The 26,628-nt window shown below is 43.2% G+C and overlaps 1 protein-coding gene across 3 annotated transcripts in view; it reads left to right on the top strand.

Moving 5' to 3' along the window:
- Positions 1 to 26,628, top strand: part of LOC145358264 (netrin-G2-like) — a 120,548-nt gene that overhangs the window by 76,790 nt on the left and 17,130 nt on the right. Inside the window, exons 4-9 of one of the 3 annotated variants that reach the window (XM_080212134.1) lie at positions 4,576 to 4,748; positions 9,088 to 9,114; positions 13,289 to 13,354; positions 17,709 to 17,747; positions 18,082 to 18,117; positions 19,826 to 19,864. In XM_080212134.1, the coding sequence (XP_080068260.1) occupies positions 4,576 to 4,748; positions 9,088 to 9,114; positions 13,289 to 13,354; positions 17,709 to 17,747; positions 18,082 to 18,117; positions 19,826 to 19,864 (380 nt within the window). The remainder of the gene's footprint in view (positions 1 to 4,575; positions 4,749 to 9,087; positions 9,115 to 13,288; positions 13,355 to 17,708; positions 17,748 to 18,081; positions 18,118 to 19,825; positions 19,865 to 26,628) is intronic. The other 2 variants (XM_080212135.1, XM_080212136.1) reach the window with 2 other exon arrangements.

Raw genomic sequence — 26,628 nt, forward strand, 5'->3', positions numbered from 1 at the left:
CTAACCACTGTGCCGCCATGCCACCCTAAAAACACATTAACCAATCAGGGTACCTGGATTTGAACTGGGGACCATTTGGTTTGCAGTCGAATGCTCTACCACTGAGCTATACCACCTCAGAATATGAAAGGCCTGCCGGAGGTCAGAAGCCATCCACCCTTACCCCTGGTCGGAGGATTCCTGCTGCTCACTAAATTGGTTAAATTTGAACTTTATTTGTGAGACTCTGTGCCCTGCTTTGCCGTTCCTGAAAACACTGTCTCCCTTGCTGGTGAGGTTGGGAGACACGAGGGGCGGACCTCTTTGAGGCAGAGGAATTCAGGTGCAATCACTCGTGCTTTCTATGCCCTCTGAGGTGAGGTGGCATGTCCTCTTCCACCGACCCGCCCAACTCAGCACAATGCCACCATGACCTCCTGCTGGGCACAAAAGCCCGGAGCCAGTCTCCAGGCACAAATTCTCCACAAAAGTGAACAGTCACCACAGCAGCACTGAGATTGATCATAAGGATAACAGATGGTATCTTGATTCAAAAGATCCAATGCTCCCAGGAGATGCCAAATGGTGGCGTTCTAATTGTATAGATGGGAAAATGGTTGGCTTATGTAAAAAGGCAGCCAGTGTGGCTCAGGTGCAGAATTTGAATACCTTGTGAGGTATGTTTCCATAAAAAGAACTTGAAAAGAACAAGCTGTTTGCACTTTGTGTAAACTAATTTGGTGTCTGTGAGGCAGTTTTGCATAATTGGGAATATTAGTGTGCCAGATGTGCACATTACAACATCTCAAACTTTGTGAGTGCTAGCTGGCATCAAAAACGTGTCCAGAATAGAGCTGGCATTTTTATCTGTATTTTCTTTCCATTCGTGGCCTGAGGTTCCAGACTTGTGCTGGGTTAGACGCCCCTGGATGTGCCGGCCACCTCTCAGAAGCTCAACCAGCTGCCCATTTCTCATCAGTGAGTCTAGACAGGGGATCAAGGCGGGCTATTTAACTGTGAAAGGCTTCGCAGCTGGGACTCATCTGGTTCTGAGCTCGTTTCTACGACACTCCCCAGCCTGAGTTTAGTGATTAGTAACGCTGAGAGCTACATCAGCAACCCAGCTACAAAACAGATTAGCGTCAGCTAACATGGAGTGCAGTGCAAAACCCAGCCAGTTGTGCTTTTGAGAAATTATGATGCCTTTTGATAAGGTAAACAAGGGAGGGGGGATTTATTTCTGCTGATAATTGGGAGCCAAAGGCCATTGAGTAAAATGGTCACCAAAAAAAGAAACAAAGACAGTCATTGGGAGGAAATGTTTTTCTGCAAAGGGTTATTCAGGTGTGGAGAACGCAGCCTGGGAAAACAGCTTGGAACAAAACAAGATGGAGCTTTCAGAGAGTCAGGCTGAGGGCACAACAGACCCCTCCCTCTATCCTGTAAATGATTCCAAATGTAAACTGGAATTTATTGGGTCCGCCCCTCATGTCTCCCAACCTCACCAGCAAGGGAGACAGTGTTTTCAGGAATGGCAAAGCAGGGCACAGAATCTCACAAATAAAGCTCAAATTTAACCAATTTAGCGAATAGCAGGAACCCCCTGACCAGGGGTATGGGTGGATGGCTTCTGACCTCCAGCAGTCCTTTCATATTCTGAGGGGGTATAGCACCACCGAGCAGACCAGACTAATTCAAGAACAGGATATCGCAGCTGCAGCTTTGGTTAGGCCACATTTGGAGTATTGTGTGCAATTCTGGTTGCCAAACTACCGGTAGGATGTTGGTGCATTGGAAAGGATACAGGAGACATTTACCAGGATGTTGCCTGGTTTGGAGGATAGAGACTATGAAGAAAGGTTGAACAAAATTTGGATTGTTTTTATTGGAGCTTTGGAGGATGAGGGGGAACCTGATGGAGGTTCACAAGATTATGACAGGCTTGAATAGAGTGCATAGTCAGAGACTTTGTCCCAGGGTCGAAGGGTTAAAAGTGAGAGGTGGAGAGTTTAAAAGAGATGTAAGGGGCAAGTTTTTCACACAGGGTGGTGAATACAGGCTGTGGGGAGACCATCTTCAGGTAGTTCATGACCCTGAATCAAGTAGACTACCTAGGTTGGTGAGGGTCTGAAATGAGCTGCCAGAAGTAGTAGCAAAGGCGGGTACAATTTTGTCTTTTAAAATGCATTTAGGCAGTTACATGAGTAAGATTGGTATCGAGCGATATGGGCCAAAAGCAGGCAATTGGGTCTAGTTTAATGGTAAATACTGAGCAGCATAGATAATTAGGGCCAAAGGACCTGTTTCCCTGCTGCAAACCTCTGTGACTGTCTGATCGTTAGACTATTAATCCAAAAACTCAGTTAATGTTCTGGGGACCCGGATTCGAATCCCACCAAAGCAGATGTGGAAATTGAATTCAATAATAAAAAAATCTGGAATTAAGAATCTACTGACGACCATGAAACCATTGTCAATTGTCAGAAAAACCCATCTGGTTCACTAATGTTCTCGAGAGAAGGAAATCTGCCGTCCTTATCTGGTCTGGCCTACATGTGACTCCAGAGCCATAGCTATGTGTTTGATTCTCAACTAGGGATGGGTAATAAAGACCAGCCAGCAACACCCAATGCACTTAAATGCAAATGAATGCATTTTTAAAAAATTACAACTGCAGTGCCAACCCAAAGGGAACAGCTGACATCTGTATGCATTCGGACAAGGCCTTTGTTTCATTATTATACCCATCGCCACTCTCATTGGCTGCAACCTTAAGAAATCTTTTATTATTTCAGCTCCCCTGCTTTCCACCCAATCACGCCTCCTTCTTTGTTTGTCAGATTCCCCCTTCCACTGTCTCAAAAACTCTTTCACCAAAACTGAAGAAAAATGGAAATGTACGTCCATCTCAATCTGAAATGTTTCTTTCCACAGAGGTTGCCAGACCTGATGAATATTCCTGGCATTTTTGCTTTTATTTCAGATTTCCAGCATCAGCAGTATTTTGCTTTTGTTGGGTCAGGTGACTAACCTTGGTACTTCTCAATGTGACACCAGTAAACACCTTGGAGATGTACATGACTGGAACAAAGTTAGGGTATCTCCCTTCAAACATCCAAAGCGAATTGCTGTAGGTGATGAGATGGGGCTGGAGTTAAGATTATTGCTTCAATTCTGGGAGATGGATTTTCTTTAGCGTTTTCTCGTGGGACCTGGGCACCGCTAGCTTGACCAGCATTTTTATTGGCTGTCCCAAATTGGCGGTGGTCTGCCTTCTTGAACTGCTGCACTCCATTTATTTACTTTATTTATTCATATCACGAGTAGGCTTACATGAACACTGCAAAGAGGTGACTGTGAAAATGCCCTAGTCACCACACTCCTGAGTCTGTTAAGGTAGATTGAGGGGGATCAGCCAATGCACCTAACCAGCACGTTTTTCAGATTGTGGGAGGAAACCGGAACACACAGAGGAAATCCATGCAGACATGGGGAGAACGTGCAAACTCCATACAGCCGTGACCCAAGAATTGAACCAAGGTCCCTGGCACTATCAGGCAGCAATGCTAACCACCGTGCTACCGCCACCTCCCCCCATATGGTGTAGGTACACTCATTATGTTGTTAGGATTGGAGTTCCAACATTTTGACTCACTGATAGTGAAGGAATGGCAATAAAGTTCCAGGTTAGAGTGGTCAGTGGCTTGGAGGGGATTTTATAGGTGCTGCTGGCCCCATGCATCTGGTGCCCTTGTCCTTGCTACTGAAGGAGTCCTGATAAATTGTTGCAGTGCATCTTGTGGACGGTACACACTGCTTCCACCGTGCATCAGTGGTGTTCTGAGTGCTTTGTCATGGATGGTGTCAAGCTTCTTAAGCCTTGTTGGAACTGCAGTCATCCAGGCAGATGAAGAGTTTCCCTTAACAAAATGTTGATGCTTAAAATCAATTACAACAGTGAATAAATATATTTCCAAAGATATTTCATGGGTTGTGAATCACTTTGGATTATCCTGAGTCTACATAAATGTAACCTCTTTCTTTTCTCTAATTAAAAAGTCGAACAGTTTCTGCCTCTACAATTGGAATGAGAGTAATGAGGAGAATGGACAAAGAATCTGATTTCTGGTGTCCCATTTGTATTGTCAGAATTTTTGGACTGACCATTTAATGGATCACCTGGGAAACAACCTTCCCGGCTTCACCTGAAGGATTGATGGTGCCTGGTGAAGGGAAATCACCGGGAAGGGAATGGGGAGAGAGAAATCCGTCCAAATTGCTTTTTAAATTATTTACTTTTAAGTAACTGTGCATCAATTAGAGGTTGATGAATATCAGAATCCATCGATACAGCTGGTAGTTTAATTCCAGGAAATGGCTGCTGTCTCTGAATCACGATGGCAGATGCTTTCATTTTAATTGGAGCTGCAGATCACACAGTGCTGAGGTTCCCGAGGCACACAGACTCAACCATTCCAATAATTGATCAGTTCCACGCAGGCAGAACCCCCAATTCCAAACAGCGCTGGTGTCAGGAGGTAGTTGCCATTGCAAATTCTTCTCTTGGTCTGTCACGCTCTCTCTTTCTCATTCCAGGTGTAAGTGCAACATGCACGCCAACAGCTGCCAAATCAAGGAAGGCAATCTGATGTGTGATTGTGAACACAACACAACAGGTCAAGACTGCGGAAAGTGCAGGAAGAATTACAAAGCCAAGTCGTGGCGACCTGGCAGCTACAGTCCATACCCAATGGGAACAGCTAACAGCTGTATGTATACTATTGCTGTGTCTTTGCCACTGAGATTACGTTTCAGTCTGTTTCTAATCCTCCAAAGGCTCCAAGTCTGTTGAGCTTTCAAACCCTCGACAGGTCCCCCATCGAACTCTCACAAACAGCTCACAGCTCTGGTCAACTCCAGTGGTTGCCAGTGGGAAAGAGTTTGTCATCCCTCAGAACAGGATATTTTCACCACCTCTTGTATAAAATCACAGATTTGCCCGGGAGTCCACAACTTGCCTTAAAATGTGGCGCAATTTGGCGAATTTCTTGTGTAGCAACGAGGGGTGTTCCAAAAACATGTAAAAACAAAAGGCTGTCTCCATTTAGGGTAAGCCGGTTCAAAGCCAGTTATAAATCTTATCACTCAATAAAATTCAGGCAGACAACAGGTGATTCCAGCCAAATACATCCGTACAGACATTACGGGGGTGATTCTCCCAGGCTGCTGCACGGCTCTGGCAGATCTCACAGGTTCCCCACTGGGCATCTCTGGCTCCAAGTCTTTTGGAGTAATCAGCCCCCCACCAATTTCCGATGCGCAGATAATTCAAGTATTTATATTAAAATTTCCATCCGATAAGCAGGCCTGGGACTGAAGACTCTGGGCACTATAAATTCTCCCCCCTCCCCCCACCAGGAATCATTTACAACAGGCAGCCAGAGCCCACTGGAGAGAACAGAGGCCATTGAGGTCCCCCTCCCCCAGTCAGGGGTAAGGAAGGGTGCCCCCCCCCCCCCCCCCCCCGGGCAGTACTACACAAGAGGCAAAGTGATCATGCCTAAGAGGCACCCTGGCACCGTCCACCAGGCATTGTTGGGCAGTACCAAGGGAGGGGGCATCGGCAGGGACGGTCTTGCTGCCACTGTATCAGAAGATCACTGGGAGAGGGAAGGAAGTGGGTGATCAGGGCTGGCATTTTTATAAAAGGGCTAAATATGCGTGAGAAAAAAAAAGTCAATTTAGTTAATAAAGCAATGACATTATTCTGTCAATGGCAAGGTACCTTTTTTAAAAGAAAGATACAGATATGTCAAATTAGCTAGAATCATAGAATCCCTACAATGCAGAAGGAGGCCATTCAGCCCATCGAGCCTGCACTGACAACAATCCCACCCAGTTCTCATCCCCATAACTCCACATATTTACCCTCCTAATTCACCTGACAATTTAGCATTGCCAATCAACCTAACTCACACGTCTTTGGACTGTGGGAGGAAACCAGAGCAACTGGAGGAAACCCATGCAGACATGAGGAGAATGTACAAACTCCACATAGACAGTGACCCAAGGCCAGAATAGAACCCAGGTCCCTGGTGCTGTGAGGCAACAGTGCTAACCACTGTGCCACTCCCACTGCTCAGTATCATTCATTTTACTATTAACACAGAATGCTGGAAATACACCACAGGTCATTTCAAGAAAGTGAAGAGCAAGTCAAGCTTTGTCTTGGAAGATCCTTGGTTTGATGAAAGGATCTTATCCTCAAAATCCATTTTATTTCTCAGGTGCTGGCAAGCCTGTTGTGAAATTCCAGGATTTTCTGCTTTTATTTCATTTGCTGTACAAATCTAAAAATATTCCTCCACATGTCTGTGAAAAGCCCTGAGTAATGAGTTCACGCTGTCAGCTGCCCAATGGGGGGAACTTGCTGAATTAAACTGTCACACGGTGAAGATTTACTGACCTCCAGAGCTGCAGTAAGTATTACACGGCACCTTGTGCCATTCACGTCTATAATGATCTGACAATATCTCAGATGTGCCTTCTTCATTCAGAGAGACTTTGCATTTAAAACTCAAACAAGTTGTTAAACACCATGAAGCTCCCTTTGATTGCCAAGTCAACACAACAGAGCTGAGAATTGATGCGGGCACCAAGAGGCATGTTAATGAGTTCATCCGGGAGCAGTTTCTGGGCACACATTCATGCGAGAAGAAGGATGTCGCTCAGGAAGACATGGGCACTGGCTCAAAATGCTGACATCCCCTCCCTACACCACATGGACTGTAGCTGCTCAAGATGGCAGCTCATCACCATCTTCTCAAGGGCAATTAGGGATGGGCAATAAATGCTGGCCTTGCCAGTGACGCCCACATCCTTTAAATAGTTCAAAGATCTGAGGTTCCAGCCAGGAGGCTATGTCACACGTGTTTCAGTTCATTCTGAGTACAACATAACTCCAGTACATGTTGTAGGCGCCACAATTTTCTGCATGTAATTTCTTCCCTGGGCAGTCTAGACGGATGAACGTACTCTGGTGGGTTGCACAGCTGTATCACAGCACCAGGGATCCAGGTTCAATTCCTCTGGTCACTGCCTGTGTGGAGTTTGCACATTCTCCCCATGTCTGCATGGGTTTCCTCAGCATGTTTCAATTCCTCCAGAAACATTAGGGTTAGGCTGATTGGCTATGCTAAATTGACGCTAATGCCTGGATTAGCAGGGTAAATGTGAGGGGACTAGGGCCTGGTGGTATTGTGTTCGGTGCATGCTCGATGGGCCAAATGATCTCCTTCTGTATTGTAGAGATTCTACGATTCTAGCTCTCCTTCAGTCGGTGACATAAGACCCCCAGCTCCCCACTCAGCAGTGACTAGGAGTTTCCTCAATGGCCTCTGGAGCTGGTCGGCTAGTCGCTATCTTGAGTGGAGCATGCTGAGTGAGTTTGGCATTTTGGCCACACTGAGATGCTACAGCTGCCAACGTTAACCATCGCTGGAAAAGCTCACACAACTGAGAGATACTGAAAGCTGTTTCCTCTCCTTCACCAATCCTCATGAGGATAGACTCTTTGCTGGACCAAAGTTCCACAGACCTCAGTTGTCCCCCCCCCCATTTCAGTTATTTCCGTGCGGATATCTGGAGCAGTCACCTGGTGCCTGGGATAGAATTAATGCTGATCTCATCAAAAAATCCTGTGTACAGGAATTCTCTGAGTTTAAATAGGCAAATGTGCAAAATTACTGAAGGTGCAAACATTCTAGAAATTTTTCCATCACATTTTACATTGGCTAATTGCCTTAGACATGCAAGGTGAAGGTATGATCATACAGCAGTAACAATGCCCAAGATTTGGGAAACTATGGAATGGGAATTGGTTATTCTGAGTCCAAAGCCAGTGGCTTGCCAACATGGCATGCCAACCAGGATTGAGACCAGCCTGATATTGTTCCTTGGGCCTCAGTAATATTTTGTGGCAGCACTTATCGTTCAGTCCTGCTCCTTTCCAACGCTTGTATCCACAAGGATGATCTTTTAAAAACTTACTAACATTTAATGTTGCTTGTTGGTGGCAGCAACTGCTTAAACGAGAACCCAGCACTCACTGTATATTCATATACTATCTTTAATGTGTCCTAAAATGCTCTGTAGGAGGGTTATAAAAAACATGTGAGCTATATAAGGTATCAGGACAGATGGTCAAAAGCTTAGTTAAAGAAATTAAATTTTAAGGAGCATTTTAAAAGGAGGAAAATTGAGAGGTGGAAAGGTTCAAGGAAAGAATTCCAGAGCTTCGAGTCCCAGAAGTCAATTCAAAACAGTGAGGGCTAAGACTGGTGTCCGAGTCCCTTACTTTGTATATATATATGTGACGGATCCAATGCTTGTTTTAGGAAACCACCTGGCACACCTGTAGTGCTGTCTTCATCAAGATGGCAGTGCCCATAACATTGGTAGGAATTGGGCATGATGGACTACAATTCAGAGTTGGTGCTTTCTGCCCTGGGAGAATGAACATAAAAGAAAAATAATTTTTATCCCCATATCTAGGGTGGACTACTGACCTTCAATGGGATAATATCAGAAGTCAACAACACTTTTGCAAGTTGACGAATGCATTTAAAACTGAACTCTAGTATGTAAAAAGCAACAATATTAATGCAATTGCGGGGGCGGGGGGGGGTTGCGGTGGGAGGCTGTGTTTTCCTCTCTGTGTGGAAATCTGTAATTCCCACCTTACACCGACAGAAAGATTTTAAAGTTTACTTCTTAGTCACAAGTAAGGCTCACATTAACGCTGCAATGAAGTTACTGTGAAATTCTCCTAGTTGCCACACTCAGGCACCTGTTCTGGTCAATGCACCGAACCAGCACGTTTTTCAGGCTGTGGGAGGAAACCAGAGCACCCGGGGGAAACCCACACAGACACGGGGAGAACATGCAAACTCCACACAGGCAGTAACCCAAGCCGGGAATTGAACCTGCATCCCTGGTGCTGTGAGGCAGCAGTGCTAACCACTGTGCCACCCAAGCAAGTAGAGATCAGCAACTGGAGGGAAATACAGCTCTGTCTCTCTCTAAGATCTTCCTCTGTTTCCCTTTCAGGTGTGGCAGCCAGTTCCGCTTATGGCAGTAAGTACAACCATCCCCACCTCTCTCCTTTCTCTGTTCCATTTCCTCCACATCCTATTTTTATTTAAACATTTCATTTTGAACATCTCTTTCTGAAAAAACAACTGAATTTGTTCTGCTTTGTTTTCCAGTCTGCATGCTGTGCTTTTTCTGACAATGTTTTGAAAATTTTTCCACAGTTTTCAACATAAATCAATATTTTGAGAAAGTAATTGTTTGGAATCGCAGGTCCTGACCTGGCACTATCATTTCAGAAGGTTCTTGATCTGCATCGTGTGTATTTTTCTAAACATATTGTAATTTATTTGCATTAGTTCCTGTCACTCATGACCTCCGGATAATCTCTTAGAGTGAACCAACATGTCTAGGTGGGCAGCAGAGACATGACCACAGCTCTGGTTAATATTAACAATTCCAATCGGGCCTGATTCCCAAGTTACACAATGTAGAAGCTGCAGGACAGACATCTATTCCTCCCACTCTCACCGGGGGATCTAAAACAATGTGAAACACTCCTCACTTCATATTGGGAGTGGATCTCTGCGCTGGCAACAGTGGAGGTAGAGTCATAGCATCCTTACTTTGCAGGAGGCAGCCATTCAGCCCATTGCGCCTGTACCGTCAACAATCCCTCCCAGGCCCCATTCCCGTAACTCCACATGTTTATCCTGCTAATAGCCCAAACACTAAGGGGCAATTTAGCATGGCCCAGCCTGCACATCTTTGGAGCTTAAGAGAAAACAGGAGCACCCAGAGGAAACCCATGCAAACATGGGGAGAACATGCAAACTCCACACAGACAGTGACCCGAGGCTGGAGCTGAACCTGGGTCCCTGGCTCTGTGAGGCAGCAATGCTAATCACTGTGACACTGTGCCACCCAATGCTTGAATCCTCCTAACCCATCCCCTGATTTAGGGGAAAGAAGTTAAGGTTTCACAGCATTGCCCCTGAATCACGATCCAGAGACTTTTGGTTATTGTGGTGTGTGACTTGGACATTGAAGCAGAGAGGATAGGGCAAGGCTGTGATATCCTCCACAGTCTCAATGCTGAGGATCACAAGGTACAAAAAAAACAGATATCAAGTCTGACCTTTTGGATTGGTGGTGCTGCTGGTAATCACTCATGGGGAGGAAACTGAGGGCATTTTTTTCTGTTAATGAGAAGAGGAGTGGATTCTTTTCAATGCTGAACAATGACAGAATTTACCATCTCAATATACTGTATTGTGAAGCATGGTGCCTTCTCCAGTCAGCAACAGATTTGTTTAATATCCACCAGAAATAAAAACAGGAAAAGCTGGAAAGTTGGAGCTGAAGTTGGAAAGTGAAACATGCACTGTTTTAAGTGGGGCTCATGGAAAGATTCCACTTCAATAACTAGGCTACTTTTCTCAGCTAATTTAAACAGAAAGAATACTAAATGCTGTAACTTAGTTACAGCTTATTTATTAGTCACAAGTAAGGCTTATGTTAACATTGCAATGAAGTTACTGTGAAATTCCCCTAGTTGCCACACTCTGGCACCTGGTCGGGTCAATGCATCTAACCAGCACGTCTTTCAGACTGTCGGGAGGAAACCGGAGCACCCAGAGGAAACCCACATAGACATGGGGAGAACATGCAGACTCCACACAGACAGTGACTCAAGCCGGGAATCGAACCTGGGTCCCTGGCGCTGTGAGGCAGCAGTGCTAACCACTGAAAACCACCTAAACTGATGCCAAACACCAAGTTAGAAAGATAAACCTCAACTGTTGGAAAGGTAAAGGAGCTATGCCAAAGTCCAGAAACAGAAAAGATGGGTCATCATTTCAAGTAGAGACTTTTGTCAAAATGACTGTCCTAATTTAAATGAGAAGGGTCTTAGACCAAATTATTCACCATGTTGTTTCTCTTTCTTCGTTACCCTGCTGCATACTCTCAGTTTTTAGTGTTACTGCAGTCATGGTGGTTTTACCTTTTCATGCGGTCTGGTTGAGCAGCAGCAGAGAAAATAGCTCCTAGGATTGATTGCCACGACTCCCTGTCATTATTTGGAACCTCCCAGGATAACAATATTTTCGAGCACCAGACGGCTGTTTCTAAATCTGTGATCAGCGGGGAATCAGGGACTCGCGTCACTCCCAGTGCCATCCTGAGTTAACAATCCCAGTACAATACACAGAGCAATTACTTACTTCGCTATAGAGCCTTAAACACAGTAAAACTCTGTGCATCACCGAGACTAAAGCAGCCACGCCATAGATGCCATGGGTACCCGAGAGAAAGTGAATGGGAAAGTAATCAAGGCCGGTGAGCCCTACGTCCGCGGTAGGGAAATTATTGGAGAGGATTCTTTGAGACAGACTTTATTCCCACTTGGAAATAAGTAGATGTATTAGTGAGAGGCAACATGGCTTTGTGAAGGGGAGGTCGTGTCTCATGAACTTGACTGAGTTTTTTCGAGGAAGTGATGAAGATGATAGATGAGGGTAGGGCAGTGGATGTTGTCTACATGGACTTCAGTAAGGCCTTTGACAAGGTCCCTCATGGCAGACTGGTGCAGAAGGTGAGGTCACATGGTGAGCTGGCAGGGTGGATACAAAACTGACTGGGCTAAAGAAGACAGAGGGTAGCGGTGGAAGGGTGCGTTTCTGAATGGAGGGCTGTGACAAATGGTGTTCCTCAGGGATCAGTGCTGGGGCCTTTGCTGTTTGTAATATGTATAATTGATTTGGACAAAAATGTAACTGGATTAGTTAGTAAGTTTGCAGACAACACAAAGGTTGATGGATTTGCGGATAGCGATGAGGACTATCAGAGGATACAGCAGGCTATAGATCAGTTGGAGACTTGGGCAGAGAGATGGCAGATGGAGTTTAATCCGGACAACTGTGAGGTAAAGCATTTTGGAAGGTCTAATATAGATAGGAAATATACAGTAAATGGCAGAATCTTTAAAGAGTATTGATAGGCAAAGGGATCTGGGTGTACAAGTACATAGGTCATTGAAAGTAGCAATGCAGGTGGAGAAGGTAGTCAAGAAGGCATACGGCATGCTTGCCTTCGTCAGTCGGGTATTGAGTTTAAAAATTGGCAAGTCATGTTGCAGCTTTATAGAACCTTAGTTAGGCTGCAGTTGAAATATAGTGTTCGGTTCTGGTCATCACACTACCAGAAGGATGTGGAGGCTTTGGAGAGGGTACAGAAAAGATTTACCAGGATGTTGCCTGGTATGCAGGGCATTAGCTATGAGGAGAGGTTGGAGAAACTCGGTTTGCTCTCACTGGAGCCACAGAGGTTGAGGGGAGACCTGATAGAAGTCTACAAGATTATGAATGGTATGGACAGAGTGGATAGTCAGAAGCTTTTTCCCAAGGTGGAAGAGTCAATTACTCAGGGGGCATGGGTTTAAGAGGTGAGGGGCAAGGTTTAAAGGAGACATACAAGGCAGATTTTTTACAGAGAGTAATGGGTGCCGGTGGAGGTAGTGAAAGTGGATCCGGTAGTGACTTATAAGGGGGTGTCTTGACAAATACATGAATAGAATGGGAATAGAGGGATATGGTCCCTGGAAGGGTAGGGGGTTTTAGTTACATTTTAACATGGCCGGTGCAGGCTTGGAGGGCTGAAGGGCCTGTTGCTATGCTGTAATTTTCTTTGTTCTTTGTCCTTTGACCTATTCCCCTCAGCAGAGATTTTGGAGACCAGAGCCGTAGGTTTAAAGTAATTCACAAAAGGATGAGAGAGGATTGAGGGAGAAATCTTTCCACCCAAATGGTTGGAATTCACTGCCCGGAAGGGTGTTGAATACAGAAACCCTCATCACAGTGTAAACTATACTTGGATGTACCCTTTAAGTGCAGCACCCTACAAGGCTACAAGGAGTGCAATTAAGCTGGATAGCTCTTTGTTGGCTGGCACAGACATGATGGGCCAAAGAGCCTCCCTTCTGTGCTGTAAATGTTCTATATTTCTAGCGTGCAGTGTTTATGGGAGGTAAGTGAAAAAGGGTGGCTCAGGGAATTAGAATGGTTTAAGGAAAGCACTCTGGGGTGTGGGGGCTGCAGGACACGTGCACGCACACACCCACCTACATCCAACAGAAAAAGTACCTTGAAATGATCACAAACTGTATCCTCCAGGTGATTCTGTGCAGCTAAATGTTTGTTTTGTTTTTATGCATATGCAGTTATCCAGAAATCACAAGCGGTGAAGCCACCCCTGGCTGCTGCCCAGAAGCCACAGAAAGTGTCAGGTATCATCACCTCCTCTTAGCTTTCCATCAGACAGCAGACCAGTTAGAGAACAACCCAGAATGAGGTCCGCGGACTCCTGTTAAACAACTACGTGAAGGAGAAAGGCAGTGAAACTGTTTGCATTTTGATTTTCAATTTAATTATTTGGAAAGGGCTACATTGATAACAATATTCTGATGTACAATCAAACCCCATTTAAAAGGATTATGTCCATGGAACCAGAGGAAGATCTCATCATTGAGATGGGGGGCTCAGCCATTGACTGGATCATCCAGGCTCATAGACTTTCTGATGCCACAATAGCCTCCCATCCATTGGCTTTGTCTATACATCCCACTGCCTAGAAAAAGCAGCCCCACGCACCCCAGACATTCTCTCTTCCAGGTTAGGTGAATTGGCGATGCTAAATTGCCCCTTAGTGTCAGGGGGATTAACAGGGTAAATATGTAGGGTATGGGGATAGGACCTGGGTGGGATTGTTGTCAGTGCAGGCTTGATGGGCTGAATGGCCTCCTTCTGCACTGTAGGGATTCTATTCTACAGAAATGCATGTTCCAGACTGACCAGAAATCAGAAATCTCAGCAATGCACTGATTTGATTTATTATTGTCACATGTATTAGTATACAGTGAAAAGTATTGTTTCTTGCACGCTATACAGACAAAGCATACCATTCATAGAGAAGGAAAAGAGAGCGTGAGGAGAAAGATTAACTTAGTGCAAAGTAGGTCCGTTCAAAAGTCAGATGGCAGCAGGGAAGAAGCTGTTCTTGAGTCGGTTGATAGGTAACCTCAGACCTTTGTATCTTTTTCCTGACGGAAAAAGGGGGAAGAGAGGATGTCCGGGGTGCATGAGGTCCTTAATTATGCTGGCTACTTTGCCAAGGCAGCAGGAAGCCTAGACAGAGTCAATGGATGGGAGACTGGTTTGTGTGATGGATTGGGCTTCATTCACGACCCTTTGTAGTTTTTACGGTCTTGGGCAGAGCAGGAACCATGCCAACCTAAAATACAACCAGAAAAAATAACTTTATATGGCGCATCTGTAAAAGTTGGAGAGAGTCATAACGGGCATGCCAAATTTCCTTAGTCTTCTGAGAAAGTAGAGGCATCAGTGGGCTTTCTTAACCATAGCGTCAGCATGGGGGGGCTCAGGATAGGTTGTTGATGATCTGGAGACTAGAAACTTGAAGGTGAGTCGAGAGGAATCAGAAGCTGTAAAAAAAAAGGTTTAGAGATACTAGTACTTACTTAAAGCATACCCAGAATATGACATACACTTCCTAATCTGGCTCCATGTACCAGAAATTACTAGCAGAACAAAAATTAATCGGGAGAATAATATCAATGAGATTTATGAAACAAGACAGACTGTAAAACCATTTCAAAATAAATAACATTTTTAAACCAAGAATGAATGAGATTGGGACATGTTACATCCATTGGGAAATAGGGGTAGGTACGGGTTGAAATGAGACCTACACAGGAATTAGATATGGTTATGGCGAAAACCCCTTACTGAGGCAGATCAATTATCAGAGTTAGTGATGAATCTCAGCTTTTATAATTCTGGTAACTAATGAGAAACATAGAAGCACTAACTGACTGTGTTAAATGCTGCATAAGGGCTCTTCAGCTTGAGCCTAGCTCACCTATTCAACCCTCATCCCCTAATGGTTTGCCTGAGAAAGATATCTTCTGTTAACATGACTAGAGACTCCCTTATTGTTGCAAGAAGTCACTGGGATATTGATACTGTTCATCCTCCAGTGACTTTACAAATCTTTCACAAAGATCCATTACATTGTGGTGTGATACTGAATGGAATAAAGCCTAGCGATTGTAATCTTGAATGCTAAGTGGCAGTCCTAGCGACATTAGGGAAAAAAACCCATCGATAGCATTGATTCTTAAAAAATAAATACTTGAAGTAATTTTCCTTAATGCAAATTGATTCCCAAAGCCCGTGGAAATAAAGTTTAATGGTGTATAGTTCCTTTCATGTAGAACTAGTACTGATTAATCTTTTGGCTAGTGGAGTATTTTCTGTGCAATAGTTCAGAAAAGGCAGATTGTAATAAAAATGAAAGGCTGAGAATTGTGGTGAATTATTATTTTTCACATTTGGGATCATTATTCTTCTCCATAATGTTATGGGTCAGAGCAGAAACTCCAAAGTGCTTTATTGAAACCGCCCAAACTGTAAGTTTTATATGTTGAATTTGGCTAGGAATAGCATGATATGTTTCACTTCAGGTTTGATTCAACAACCCACTAGGAAGCTTTTATCAAACAAAGTTTATTTAAGAATATAGTTAACTCATATAGTAAGAAAATTAGCAAGAACTTTTAACAATTACAAACAAAAAAAGAAAACAACCATAATAATTTATTAACACTTAATTGAATATTAAAGCTGTTCCAACAAGCCAAAACCTTTCATAGACAAAACCCTTTTCACAGGCTTAGCACAGATAGATGAAATCTCACTTGACTGGAATTAGTCAACATGAAGGCTACATTTTCCTTCCAGAAGGCAAAACGTTGCCTTGAGATAACCAGCAGACTTTCCAAATAGAATGAGGAGACAGAGAGAGACAGAGAGACTTCAGCTTCTTTCTTGCTTGATACCCAGACTAAAACTAAAATTAAACTGCAGCCTCAGGACTCTCCAAACTGAACCTTAAACACACTGGAAAGAAACAAAAACTGTCCAAAAACACATGACCTTTTTTCCTAACAATGCAGGATCATAAAACTAATCCCAGGGTAAACATAAACAACCCCATTTAAAGTATTTAAGAAGCAATAAAACGACTGATTGTAGTCAAGCCGGCAACAATGACATCACTGAAGCTGTGAGCTAAGAAACCACAAACTGTGAGAGCTACAGAAATCATGTTTAAAAAAAATCTTTCTTAAAGGGCAATTAACATCACTATGTACGCAGGGAGCACTAACAAAATTTTCAAATAACATATATATATATAAGTGTGATAAATTGTGAAGAGGACAAAGTGACTTCAGGAACAGATTGCAATAAGTTTAATCTGACAACTACCTACCCAGAGATGGAAAAGGAAAAGTAAGCTTGAGGAAATGACAGTGAATGATAACATTTTAGAAATAATCAGCAGATGGCTTGGGGATTAGTCAGATGTTTAATTCTTAAAAGAGAGAGGATAAGTTGACAGAGCTTTATTCTTTTTAAAGAATACATGATGCAAGGTTTTAGAAAATAGAGGATCATGAAAGGGACAATGTTAAATTAATGCAATTCATTGTTTAGGCTGCAGATAGAATAATGGATCATGCTTTGTAAATTACTTTATGCTATGGAGAAGGTACAGAAGGAAGTCACTAAAGGTGATACCAGGGCTGGGGAACTTTGTTTCTTTAGTCTCCCTTCATAGAAGTAGAGTTCTTCTGAATACAACAGATAAAGTTAAGAGGAGACTCTAAATTATGAGGGGTTTTGATGAGATAAATTTTCACTGGTCAGTAAGTCGATGACTAGAGCACATCAATTTCAGATAAAAACCAAAAGAACAAAAGGGACAGTCAAGCGAATTTTGCTTACATAAAAGTTTAAAGTTCATTTGTTAATGTCACAACTAAGCCTACATTAACACTGCAATGAAGCTACTGTGAAAATCCCCTAGTAGGGTGTTGGAACATGGAAACTGAGGGTGGGATTCTCCAGTCTCATCTGTGGTGGACCCGTTATGAACGAGAATGGAAAATTTGGCATTCCAGCCAAAACTTCATTCACTTTCAGCGGTGCTGGAAAATCCCAGCTGCAAACAAGGATGGAAAGTTTTGGCCAATGGTGGGAGCAGAACTCAGAACATCACTTTACAAAGGAAAGTGGATAAATAGTTGAAAAAGAATAAACACTGAGGAAAACGAAGGAGATCAGAGGTATTGGAAGACACCCAGTACTAATGGAAGTTAATGACCCAGCAGATAAATATTAGAAAACTCCCCATAATCCCATCCCTGCTTTAGACTCGGAATGGAAATATTGGACCAGGGATGGAAGTGTCAGAAAACGCCTTTGATCTTCTTGATTGAATATTATCGTTAGTCCGATCAATTTTCCTGGATTGATGTTCACCAAAGCGTGCAAGTTCCTGCAATTCATTTACTGTAGTGTTGTATCTGGTGGTCAGTGTAACTTCTGTAATACACAGTAGAACTTTGTCCCTCTAATTAACAATTCAATTCACTTCCTATGAAACTAGAAAGCAGCAGAAATAAGCGTGTAAATTAACAGTTAGCAATAGACTCTGCGACTGAATTTCCTTCAAGATGTTCTGCTCACTAAACTGCCTTTGTCCCGCTTTTTTAAAAGGAGAGACCATTTCACGTCCTGATAAGGAAGTCAAAAACAGTAAGTCTTTAAGACTAGTTATGGATAGCTAGCAATGGTAGAGCGGTAACTAAAACAGCAATTAGCAGTGCAGAGTGGGGCTTACTGTTGTCTCCAGCATCGCTATTAATTGATTTTAAAAGTTAGCCTGTTTTTTCAGCACTGATTAGCACATGTAGACCATACTTACTGGTACAACAACAACAACCCCCTCTTCCCCCTGCAACACCCATCTAGCAGCTGCTATTCTTCTGAGTACAACTTGTTACCTATACCCTTAAATGATTGAAACAAATTAATATAGATTCTACAATCTAAGGCAACCTCAGAAATTGTGCTTATGTTTCCTGTGAAGGCCCTGGACCAAGTGTTAAGCGAGAAGATAAGAAGGGTGAGTTTACAGTTGTAGTTAAAGTCTGTATTATTAGTGATGAACAAACTCCATGCCTGTTGAATGTAAAACACTAGTTTGGAACCCCTTCCTGTAGAGCTGGTTGCTAGCGCAGATTGTAAACTCTGCTCACAGTTTATGCTGACTATTTTCCTGCCAATTTTCTCCCCATCCCTCTCAAAGGTAGTGGACAGTTCCATAGCTGTCATAGTTCCTTCTTAGCTCCCTTTAGTGCTTGTTCTTCCCGTGTGAGCCCAGATAGAAAGGGTCAGCAGGCAATTTCACCATGGACATTGTCACAGCTGAGCCCAACTCTATCCACACCTGAAGTCTATATCCAGGCATATTCCAGCAGGAGTCATTGTATGGTGATCACACACTTAAATATTCAATTTCTAAATTGCAATGCCCGTGTTATTCTCATTGCTGGGACCAGCTAATATTGTCCACAATTTTTATGCGTCCACCTCGCGCTTCCTTTCAGTTTATTATTGTTTCCATTTCTTCCCACCTCATCCAAATCCTGTCAGAGTTCACTACATTTGAACCTGTTCTTAAGGCAATCACCATTCTTTACCTTCCTGTGGTCACTAAGGTTAAGTAGCAACTTAAAGACTAAAGTTTCAGCGAATGTGTAATTTTATGGATCGCAGCAGCAGACCAAAACGGTTAAAGAATAACTTGAGTGATTCCACAAAATTGTAGGTGGTTCGGCCTACTGAACCGTTTGTTTGCTTTGTTCCAGCAGCTTATACATTCAAGTCTAAGTTTAGTGTGTACTGTTGAATTGGCCCCTGTTTATGCTGATGTGGAAGCCCCTTATCGCCAACACCTTCAGGCCCCTTTAGAAAATGGTGATATCTCATTCAGGCATCAATTACTATTACTAATATGAACCACCTAATGGAAGTTGATGCTACCAGACTTGTTCCCAGCTAAATTGCTGACAATTTAGTTACTGGTACTAGTCACTAGTACTAGTTATTGAAGATCTATAGATAGTAATGGTTAGTAGTGAGAGTCACTCCTTGAGACACTTGTTCCTTGGAAAATATTACTTTGACAAATGGAACAATTTACATTTAAAATACCCAATTAAAGTAAAGTTAAAGTTTATTATTAGTCAAAAGTTGATTTACGTTTACTGTGAAAACCTCCTATCGCCACACTCCAGTGCCTGTTCGGGTACACTGAGGGAGAATTTAGCAAGGACAATGAACCTAGGCAGCACTTTGGTGCTCTGGTTTCCTCCACGTCTTTCAGACTGTGGGAGGGAACTAGAACACATGAGGAAACCCACACAGATACAGGTAGAACATGCAGACTTCACACAAACAGTGACTCAAGCCGGGAATCAAACTCAGGTCCCTGGCGCTGTGAGGCAGCAGCGCTAACTACTGTGCCACCCCGAATTAAATGTAAATTCACTCACTCCGAGATTATTAGAATGCATTTCTTTGCTATAAATAATCAACCTTAAGACAAGATTGCGACAGAAACTCTGTGTACAAGTTGTCAACAGAAAAATGTTGTCCATTAATGTAAGTTACTGAATAAGACGCACTGCCTTGTTATAAAACTGAGTTAATAATTGTGAAACTAAAGTGCCTTCGCATGTAGAAATTAAGTGATTGCACTGATAGAACCTTTACTCTGACGCCTGCCTGTCACATTATACCTATATGATGGTTCACTGCTTGCTTACAAGGAGGACGCACCTCAACCCAAGGACAAGCAATCAAGAAGGGTGAGTCTATAACATGACACATTGACCAGTGACACTTGCACTGACTACTCATGTAGAATTGCAGTGTTATTTTTTAAGTCTAGAATAATCCCCAAAGGATTGAACACCAATCGACCTGTAACTGTCAAAGGTAGAAGGCACATCCATTCAAGTATAAATCTGATAACAGATGTTCCTGTTAAGTGAAAGAGAATGGGAGATTTACTTGCAATAACTGTTAATGGATTCATTTCCTTTTGAAATTCCTCTAAGTGAGCAGTTTCATTGGTAAATCGCAGCATTCAGCAGGTTTCCGACTGCGTTATATTGCTCCTTTGGGTATAAATCTCATGACTTCCTATTACTTTCAATCACTTTGTATTCAGCTGGTAGAATGCGCACACAAATTTTAACACAGAATCTCACTCTCCCAGTGGAATGTTTATCTTCTAAACAATATCCCACCTAATGATCTGATTCTGAACCGTCACTCTGTACGCTGCCATAGGGAATCTCGACAGGCTCCTTCACCTGGTCATGAAGACATTGACTTTATGTGGAAACGAACATAGCTAGGTGGCCCCACAAAACCACCCCCTCCCCCCAGCATACAAATTTGCCACCACGCATATTAACCATTCTTCCTCATTTCTTCTGCATTCAATCATCTTGCTTGTCTGTAGTTGAAGAGAAAAAAATTACAGCCCCCCACCCCCACCAACCGCACCAATTGCAGTTCGGGGTTCTGCCCATGGAGATAGTAGTTCTGGCTTGTTGAATGATCAACATTGATATGCGACATGAGAAGGTCAGGGCCTCCACTATGAGTAATGAAGGGAGTGAATGCAGGGCATGCTGTACGCTGTCCCTGGAGACAAGCCCATTGACAAATTAATCCATTGCCTCTCAGATTCTTTCCTGCCTCAAAATCCCTGCCGACAAGATGAATGTCTTGTATGAACAGTGGTATGTCTTATAATGAGCAACAATTTTCTTCAGATAGGCACTGGAACTAATCCTGTGTTTAAAACGCGAACATACAGGGCAGGCTGTGGGCAATTCCAAAACGGCCTTGCTTGGGTTAATAGTGAGGTTTAAGCAACATTTTAAATTAAATATATAAATTATTTAACAGGCAAGACTAGATGCGAGTCATAATATTAAGCTATCTTGTTTCAATTGATTATATTGAGAAAAGTCACTGAGTATTTTTGTCAACTAAGTTATAATTTTATCTACGTTTGTTGTGAAGGCTAAAGTTAAAATTATTTCTAGAAAGAAACACCAATGTTGTTAATCCAATGTAATAATTCTCACTTCTTGTAGCCATATCATTTCATGTGTGAAGCTGCTGTCACACTGGCTGTGAACTCTCTGAGCTCCCTTGTGGACCAACCCAGACACATTCTGCATTGTCCACGTGAAGAGTTGTTACACTGGCCCGTTTGCATAAGGATAATAGGGAGCAACTAATTGTGCAACAGCTTGCATTTTTAAAAATATTCTTTCAGGGGATGTGGGATTTGCTGGCTAGGCCAGCATTCATTGCCTATTCCTAATCCCCCCCGAGATGGTGGTGCTGAGGTGCTTTCTTGAACAACTGCAGTCCATGTGGTGTAGGTACGCCTACAATACTATTAGGGAGAGGGTCCCAGGATTTTGACCCAATGACAGTGAAGGAATGGCAATATGGTTTCAAGTCAGGATGGTGAGTGACTTGAATAGGAACTTATTAGTGCTGGTGTTCCCATGCATCTGCTGCCTTTGTCCTTCTAGATGGTAGCGGCTGTAGGTTTGGAAGATGCTGCCTAAGGAGCCTGGATGCAGTGCATCTTGTAGATGGTACACCCGGCTACCACTGTTCATCTGTGGTAGGAGGAGTGAATATTTATGAAGGGTGCCAATCAACTGGACTGCCTTGACCTGGATGGTGTCGAGATTCTTGAGTGTTGTTGGAGTTGCACTCATCCAGTCAAACGGAGAGTATCCCATCACATTCCTGATTTGTAGATGGTGGATAGGCTTTGGGGAGTCAGGGAGTGAGTTAGCCACCACAGGATTCCTGGCCTCTGACCTATTCTTGAAGCACAGTATTTGTATGGCTGGTCAAGTTGAGTTTATGGTCAATGGTAACATCCAGGATGATGATAGTGGGGTTTCATTAACGTTAATGTCAGTAAATGTCAAAAGTTAGATTCTCTCAATTGGAAATGCTCATTGCCTGATACTTGTTGGCCTGAATGTTACTTGCTACATGGCAACCCAAGCCCAGATTTTGCTGCATTTGGACATGGACTGCTTCAATATCTGAGGAGTCGTGAATGGTGAAGATTGTGCATTCATCAGCAAACATCCCCACTTCTGAGCTTACGATTAAGCAGCTGACGATGGTTAGGTCCAGGACATTACCCTATGGAACTCTGCAGTGATATTCTGCAGCTGAGGTGACTGATCTCCAGCAACCACAATCATCTTCCTGTATGCTAGGTATGACTCCAACCAAAGGGAGACTTCCCCCTGATTCCCATTGACTCCACTTTTGACAGTGTCCCTTCATGCTGCACTTGACCAAATGCAGTCTTGATATCAAGGGCAGTGACTCTTTATAAAACACCTTTATCGTAATAAAACATCCCAAGGGGCAACATAGGAGCATCATCAATAACACCTGACATGGAATCACATGAGGTGATATTCAGCGAGATGACCAAAAAAAGCTTGGCAAAAGTGGTGGGTTTTAAGGATTGTGCTACAGGAGGAAAGAGGTGGAGAGATAAATGGAAGGAATTTCAAATCAATGATGGATAGGGTCGGAGAAAAGACAGATAAATCAAGAAAAAGTGTTTAAGTGATCCCATGATTGTGTTTGAAAAGGCTATAGATTGTCAGAGGAAGAGAGCAGGAGGGGGAAAGTGTTTCACTGCTCAAGGTCATGGGAAAGATATTAAATATTTGAATCACCACAACATGGACAGTCCTACATCCACGGAGTTGCCTGGTGATGAACATTCATCTTGAGTATTACAAACTAGAGACATTCATTTGACTCCAGGGACAACTGCATTTTGTCGCAGGTCCAGGAGTGTGATTGGTATAGCTTACATCCGTGTTAGAGAATTCCATAAAAAAACAACAGGATGGAAAGGACATTCATGCAAAGTTCAAGTTTGAAAACACAATCACCCGATGTCATTTCAAAGCCCGGGGTCCGCTTGTGTAATTAACAATACCTTGTGTTGTGTTATCCAAGATTCTTCAGCTTCTCGCATGCACCAAGTAATAAAATTCCAGTACGATTCTGAGATCGAAACAAATTTAAGGCTGATTTAATAGTAAACCAGGCTGTACATGTGAAATGAAATGGAGTAAAGAATAATTTACATTGCTTGACTAAAAGGGGAAAGAGCTTCCTTGTGAAGCAAATGTAACAATATCAAAGAAAAATTAACACTAATAGTTTAGGTTAGCAATGAAGATAAAGAATTAAGCGAGTTCTCACTTCTATATCAGTCTGTTCTTTAAGGAGACACTCCAACCTCATTAAGGGTGAAGCATAACTTTGCATGTTGATGTAATGCCACCTCATGCTTCAATCATCCCTCTATTCTTACTCCAATACATAAGCAACTTCCTTACACACAGTAGAATCTGAGAGGGTTATGTAGAACAGCATAGATCATAGAGTCCCTACAGTGCAGAAGGATGCCACCGTCTGCACCAACCCCAGTCCCACCCAGGCCCTATTCCTGAAACCCCACATATTGACCCTGCTAATCCCCTGACAGTGGGGTCAATTTATATAGAGCACATTATTTTCCCCAATTATTACATTGGGCTTTCATCCCATTACTATCTTTCCCGTCACAGAGCGAGTGGCCCCATTGGGTTTGTGCAAGAGCTTTAGATAATGACGAGACAAAGATTACTTTGTGAACAGGAACAAATGGAAGATGCCTCTTTAAGCCACAGGGTCCACAGCTTGTGCTCATCAAGCTATTAGGACCAGCTGGAAAATGGAGGGATCAGCGCCTGGGTTCAAAGCCTCAATGACACACAAGTTGAATTGAATGTTTAACTAAAAAAAGAGAAACAGATATTGGCATTGTCTCTAAAATTGATCAGATTAGTAAGACAAATATATAAATATCGCAGTGTTAGAGAGATTCAAACCTAAAAATGTTATTAATTTTCAGATGAATATAGGCTTTTCTTATGTATGTCCTTGGGACTCTGTGACTGTTTCAGGACATACTTAGTGACAAATACATTAACAAACAGTCAGCATCAACTTTAAGCTGAGAAACAACCTGATCACTTACAACAGACACAACCAAATGGCCTACATGTATTATTGAAATTGGGCTTTGCTTTTCTGGAGACATCACGTTCTCACATTATCCACAGAAATTAGACCACAAAACTGGTATAGTAGGGACTGCTTCACAAAATAAAAATTCAATGTAAAAGATAAATCACGCAGAAGTGGCTTTTATCAACAATCTAATTATATCAGTTTAGTGTAGGCTTGCAGTTCCCTTACAAAGCAAGCACCCTTTCATAGAGTCATAGAGGTTTACAGCACGGAAACAGGCCCTTCAGCCCAACTTGTCTATGCTGCCCTTTTTTTTTAAACCCCGAAGCAAGTCCCAGTTGCCTGCATTTGGCCCATATCCCTCTGTTCCCATCTTATCCATGTAAGTGTCCAAATGCTTTTTAAAAGACAAAATTGTACCCGTCTCTACTACTACCTCTGGCAGCTTGTTCCAGATACTCACTACCCTCTGTATGAAAAAAATTGCCCCTCTGAACGTTTTTATATCTTTCCCCTCTCACCTTAAACCTATGCCCTCTAATTTTATACTCCCTACTTTTGGGAAAAGATACTGACGATCTATCTCATCTATGGCCCTCATTATTTTATAGACCTCTATAAGATCATCCCTCAGCCTCCTACGCTTCAAAGAAAAATGTCCCAGTCTAGCCAGCCTCTCCTCAACTCAAACAATCAAATCTCGGTCGTATTCTAGTAAATCTTTTCTGCACTCTTTCTGGTTTAATACTACCCTTCCTATAATAGGGTGGCCAGAATTTAACACAGTATTCCAAGTGTGGCCTTACCAATGTCTTGTACAACTTCTTGTCCCAACTCCTGTATTCAATATTCCGACTGATGAAATCAAGCATGTTGAATGCCTTCTTCACCACTCTGTTCTTAGGTATTCAAAACCAAGAGGAATTACTTTGGCATCCACGAGGCAATCATGAGATACTCTGCACCATCAGCAGCAGCAGAACTGTATTCAAGCACAATCTGTAACCTCAAGGCCTGACATATTCCCCACTCCACCATCAAACCAAGGCATCAAGCCTGGTTCAATGGAGAACATCCCACTCCTGACTTTCCCAGAGACCTGAGTTGAATCACTGTGTGTGGAGTTTGCACGTTCTCCCCATATCTGCGTGGGTTTCCTCCGGGTGCTCTGGTTTCCTCCCACAGTCCAAAGATGTGCATGTTAGACCGATTGGCCATGCTAAATTGCCCATCAGTGTCCTGGGATGCGTAGGTTAGAGGGATTAGCGGGGTAAATATGTGAGATGACGGGATAGGGCCTGAGTGGGATTGTTGTTGGTGAAAGAGGAATGGCCTCCTTCTGCGCCGTAGGAATTCTATGATTTCTAAGAACATGCCAGGAGCAGCACCAGGCATACCTAAAAATGAGGTGGCAAGCTGGTGAAGTTACAACAGAGGATTACTCGCATGTCAAACAGTGAAAGCAGCACGTGATACATAGAGTAAAGCAATCTCACAATCAACAGATCAGAGCAAGAGTTTGCAGTCCTACCACCTCCAGCTGTGAATGGTGGTGACAAACAAACAACTAGTCAGAAGAGGAGACTTTACAAACATCCCGATTCTCCATCATAGGGGAGCCCAGTACATCAGTGCCAAACACATGGCATTTGCAGCAATTTTCAGGCAGAATGAGTGATCCAATTCAACCTCCTCTTGAGAGCAGCTTCCACAGCACTGAAAAAAACTCAACACGGTCCAGGATAAAGCAGCCAATTGATTGGTTTTCCATTCACCACCTTAAGCATTCACTCCCTCCACCACTGAAACAAAGCTGTGGGTATGTCTCATTGTACAAGATACACTGCAGTAATTTGTCAAGCCTCCAACAAGAGCACTTTCCAAACCCACTACCAAGAAGGACAAGGACAGCATGGGGACACCACCACCTGCAAATTCCCTACCAAGCAACGCACCATCCTGACTTGGGAACCATAATCATTATTCCTTCACTGTCACGGGGCCAAAGTCCTGGAAATCCCTAATGGCACTGAGTGCGTGCATACATCCCGGGAACTGCAGCGGTTCAAGAAAGTGGCTCACCACTACCTTCTAGGGAGGTCTTGCTGCAGCTGTATAGGGCATTGGTGAGGCCGCAGCTGGAGTACTGTGTGCAGTTTTGGGCGCCGCACCTGCGCAAGGATATTTTGGCCCTGGAGGGAGTGCAGAGGAGGTTTACTAGGCTGATACCGGAGTTGAGGGGGTTGAGCTATGAGGAGAGGCTGAATAAACTAGGCTTGTACTCGTTAGAGTTTAGAAGAATGAGGGGAGATCTCATTGAGACGTATAAGATGATGAATGGGATGGATAGGATAGAGGTGGAAAGACTCTTCCCGCTCAAAAAAGACAGTAGGACTAGGGGGCACAGCCTCAAGATAAAGGGGGGGCGGTTCAGAACGGAGTTGAGGAGGAACTTCTTCACTCAAAGGGTGGT

The sequence above is a fragment of the Carcharhinus amblyrhynchos genome, chromosome 25, assembly GCF_965287045.1.
Source record: "Carcharhinus amblyrhynchos chromosome 25, sCarAmb.v2.hapA, whole genome shotgun sequence".
NCBI lineage: Eukaryota > Metazoa > Chordata > Chondrichthyes > Carcharhiniformes > Carcharhinidae > Carcharhinus > Carcharhinus amblyrhynchos.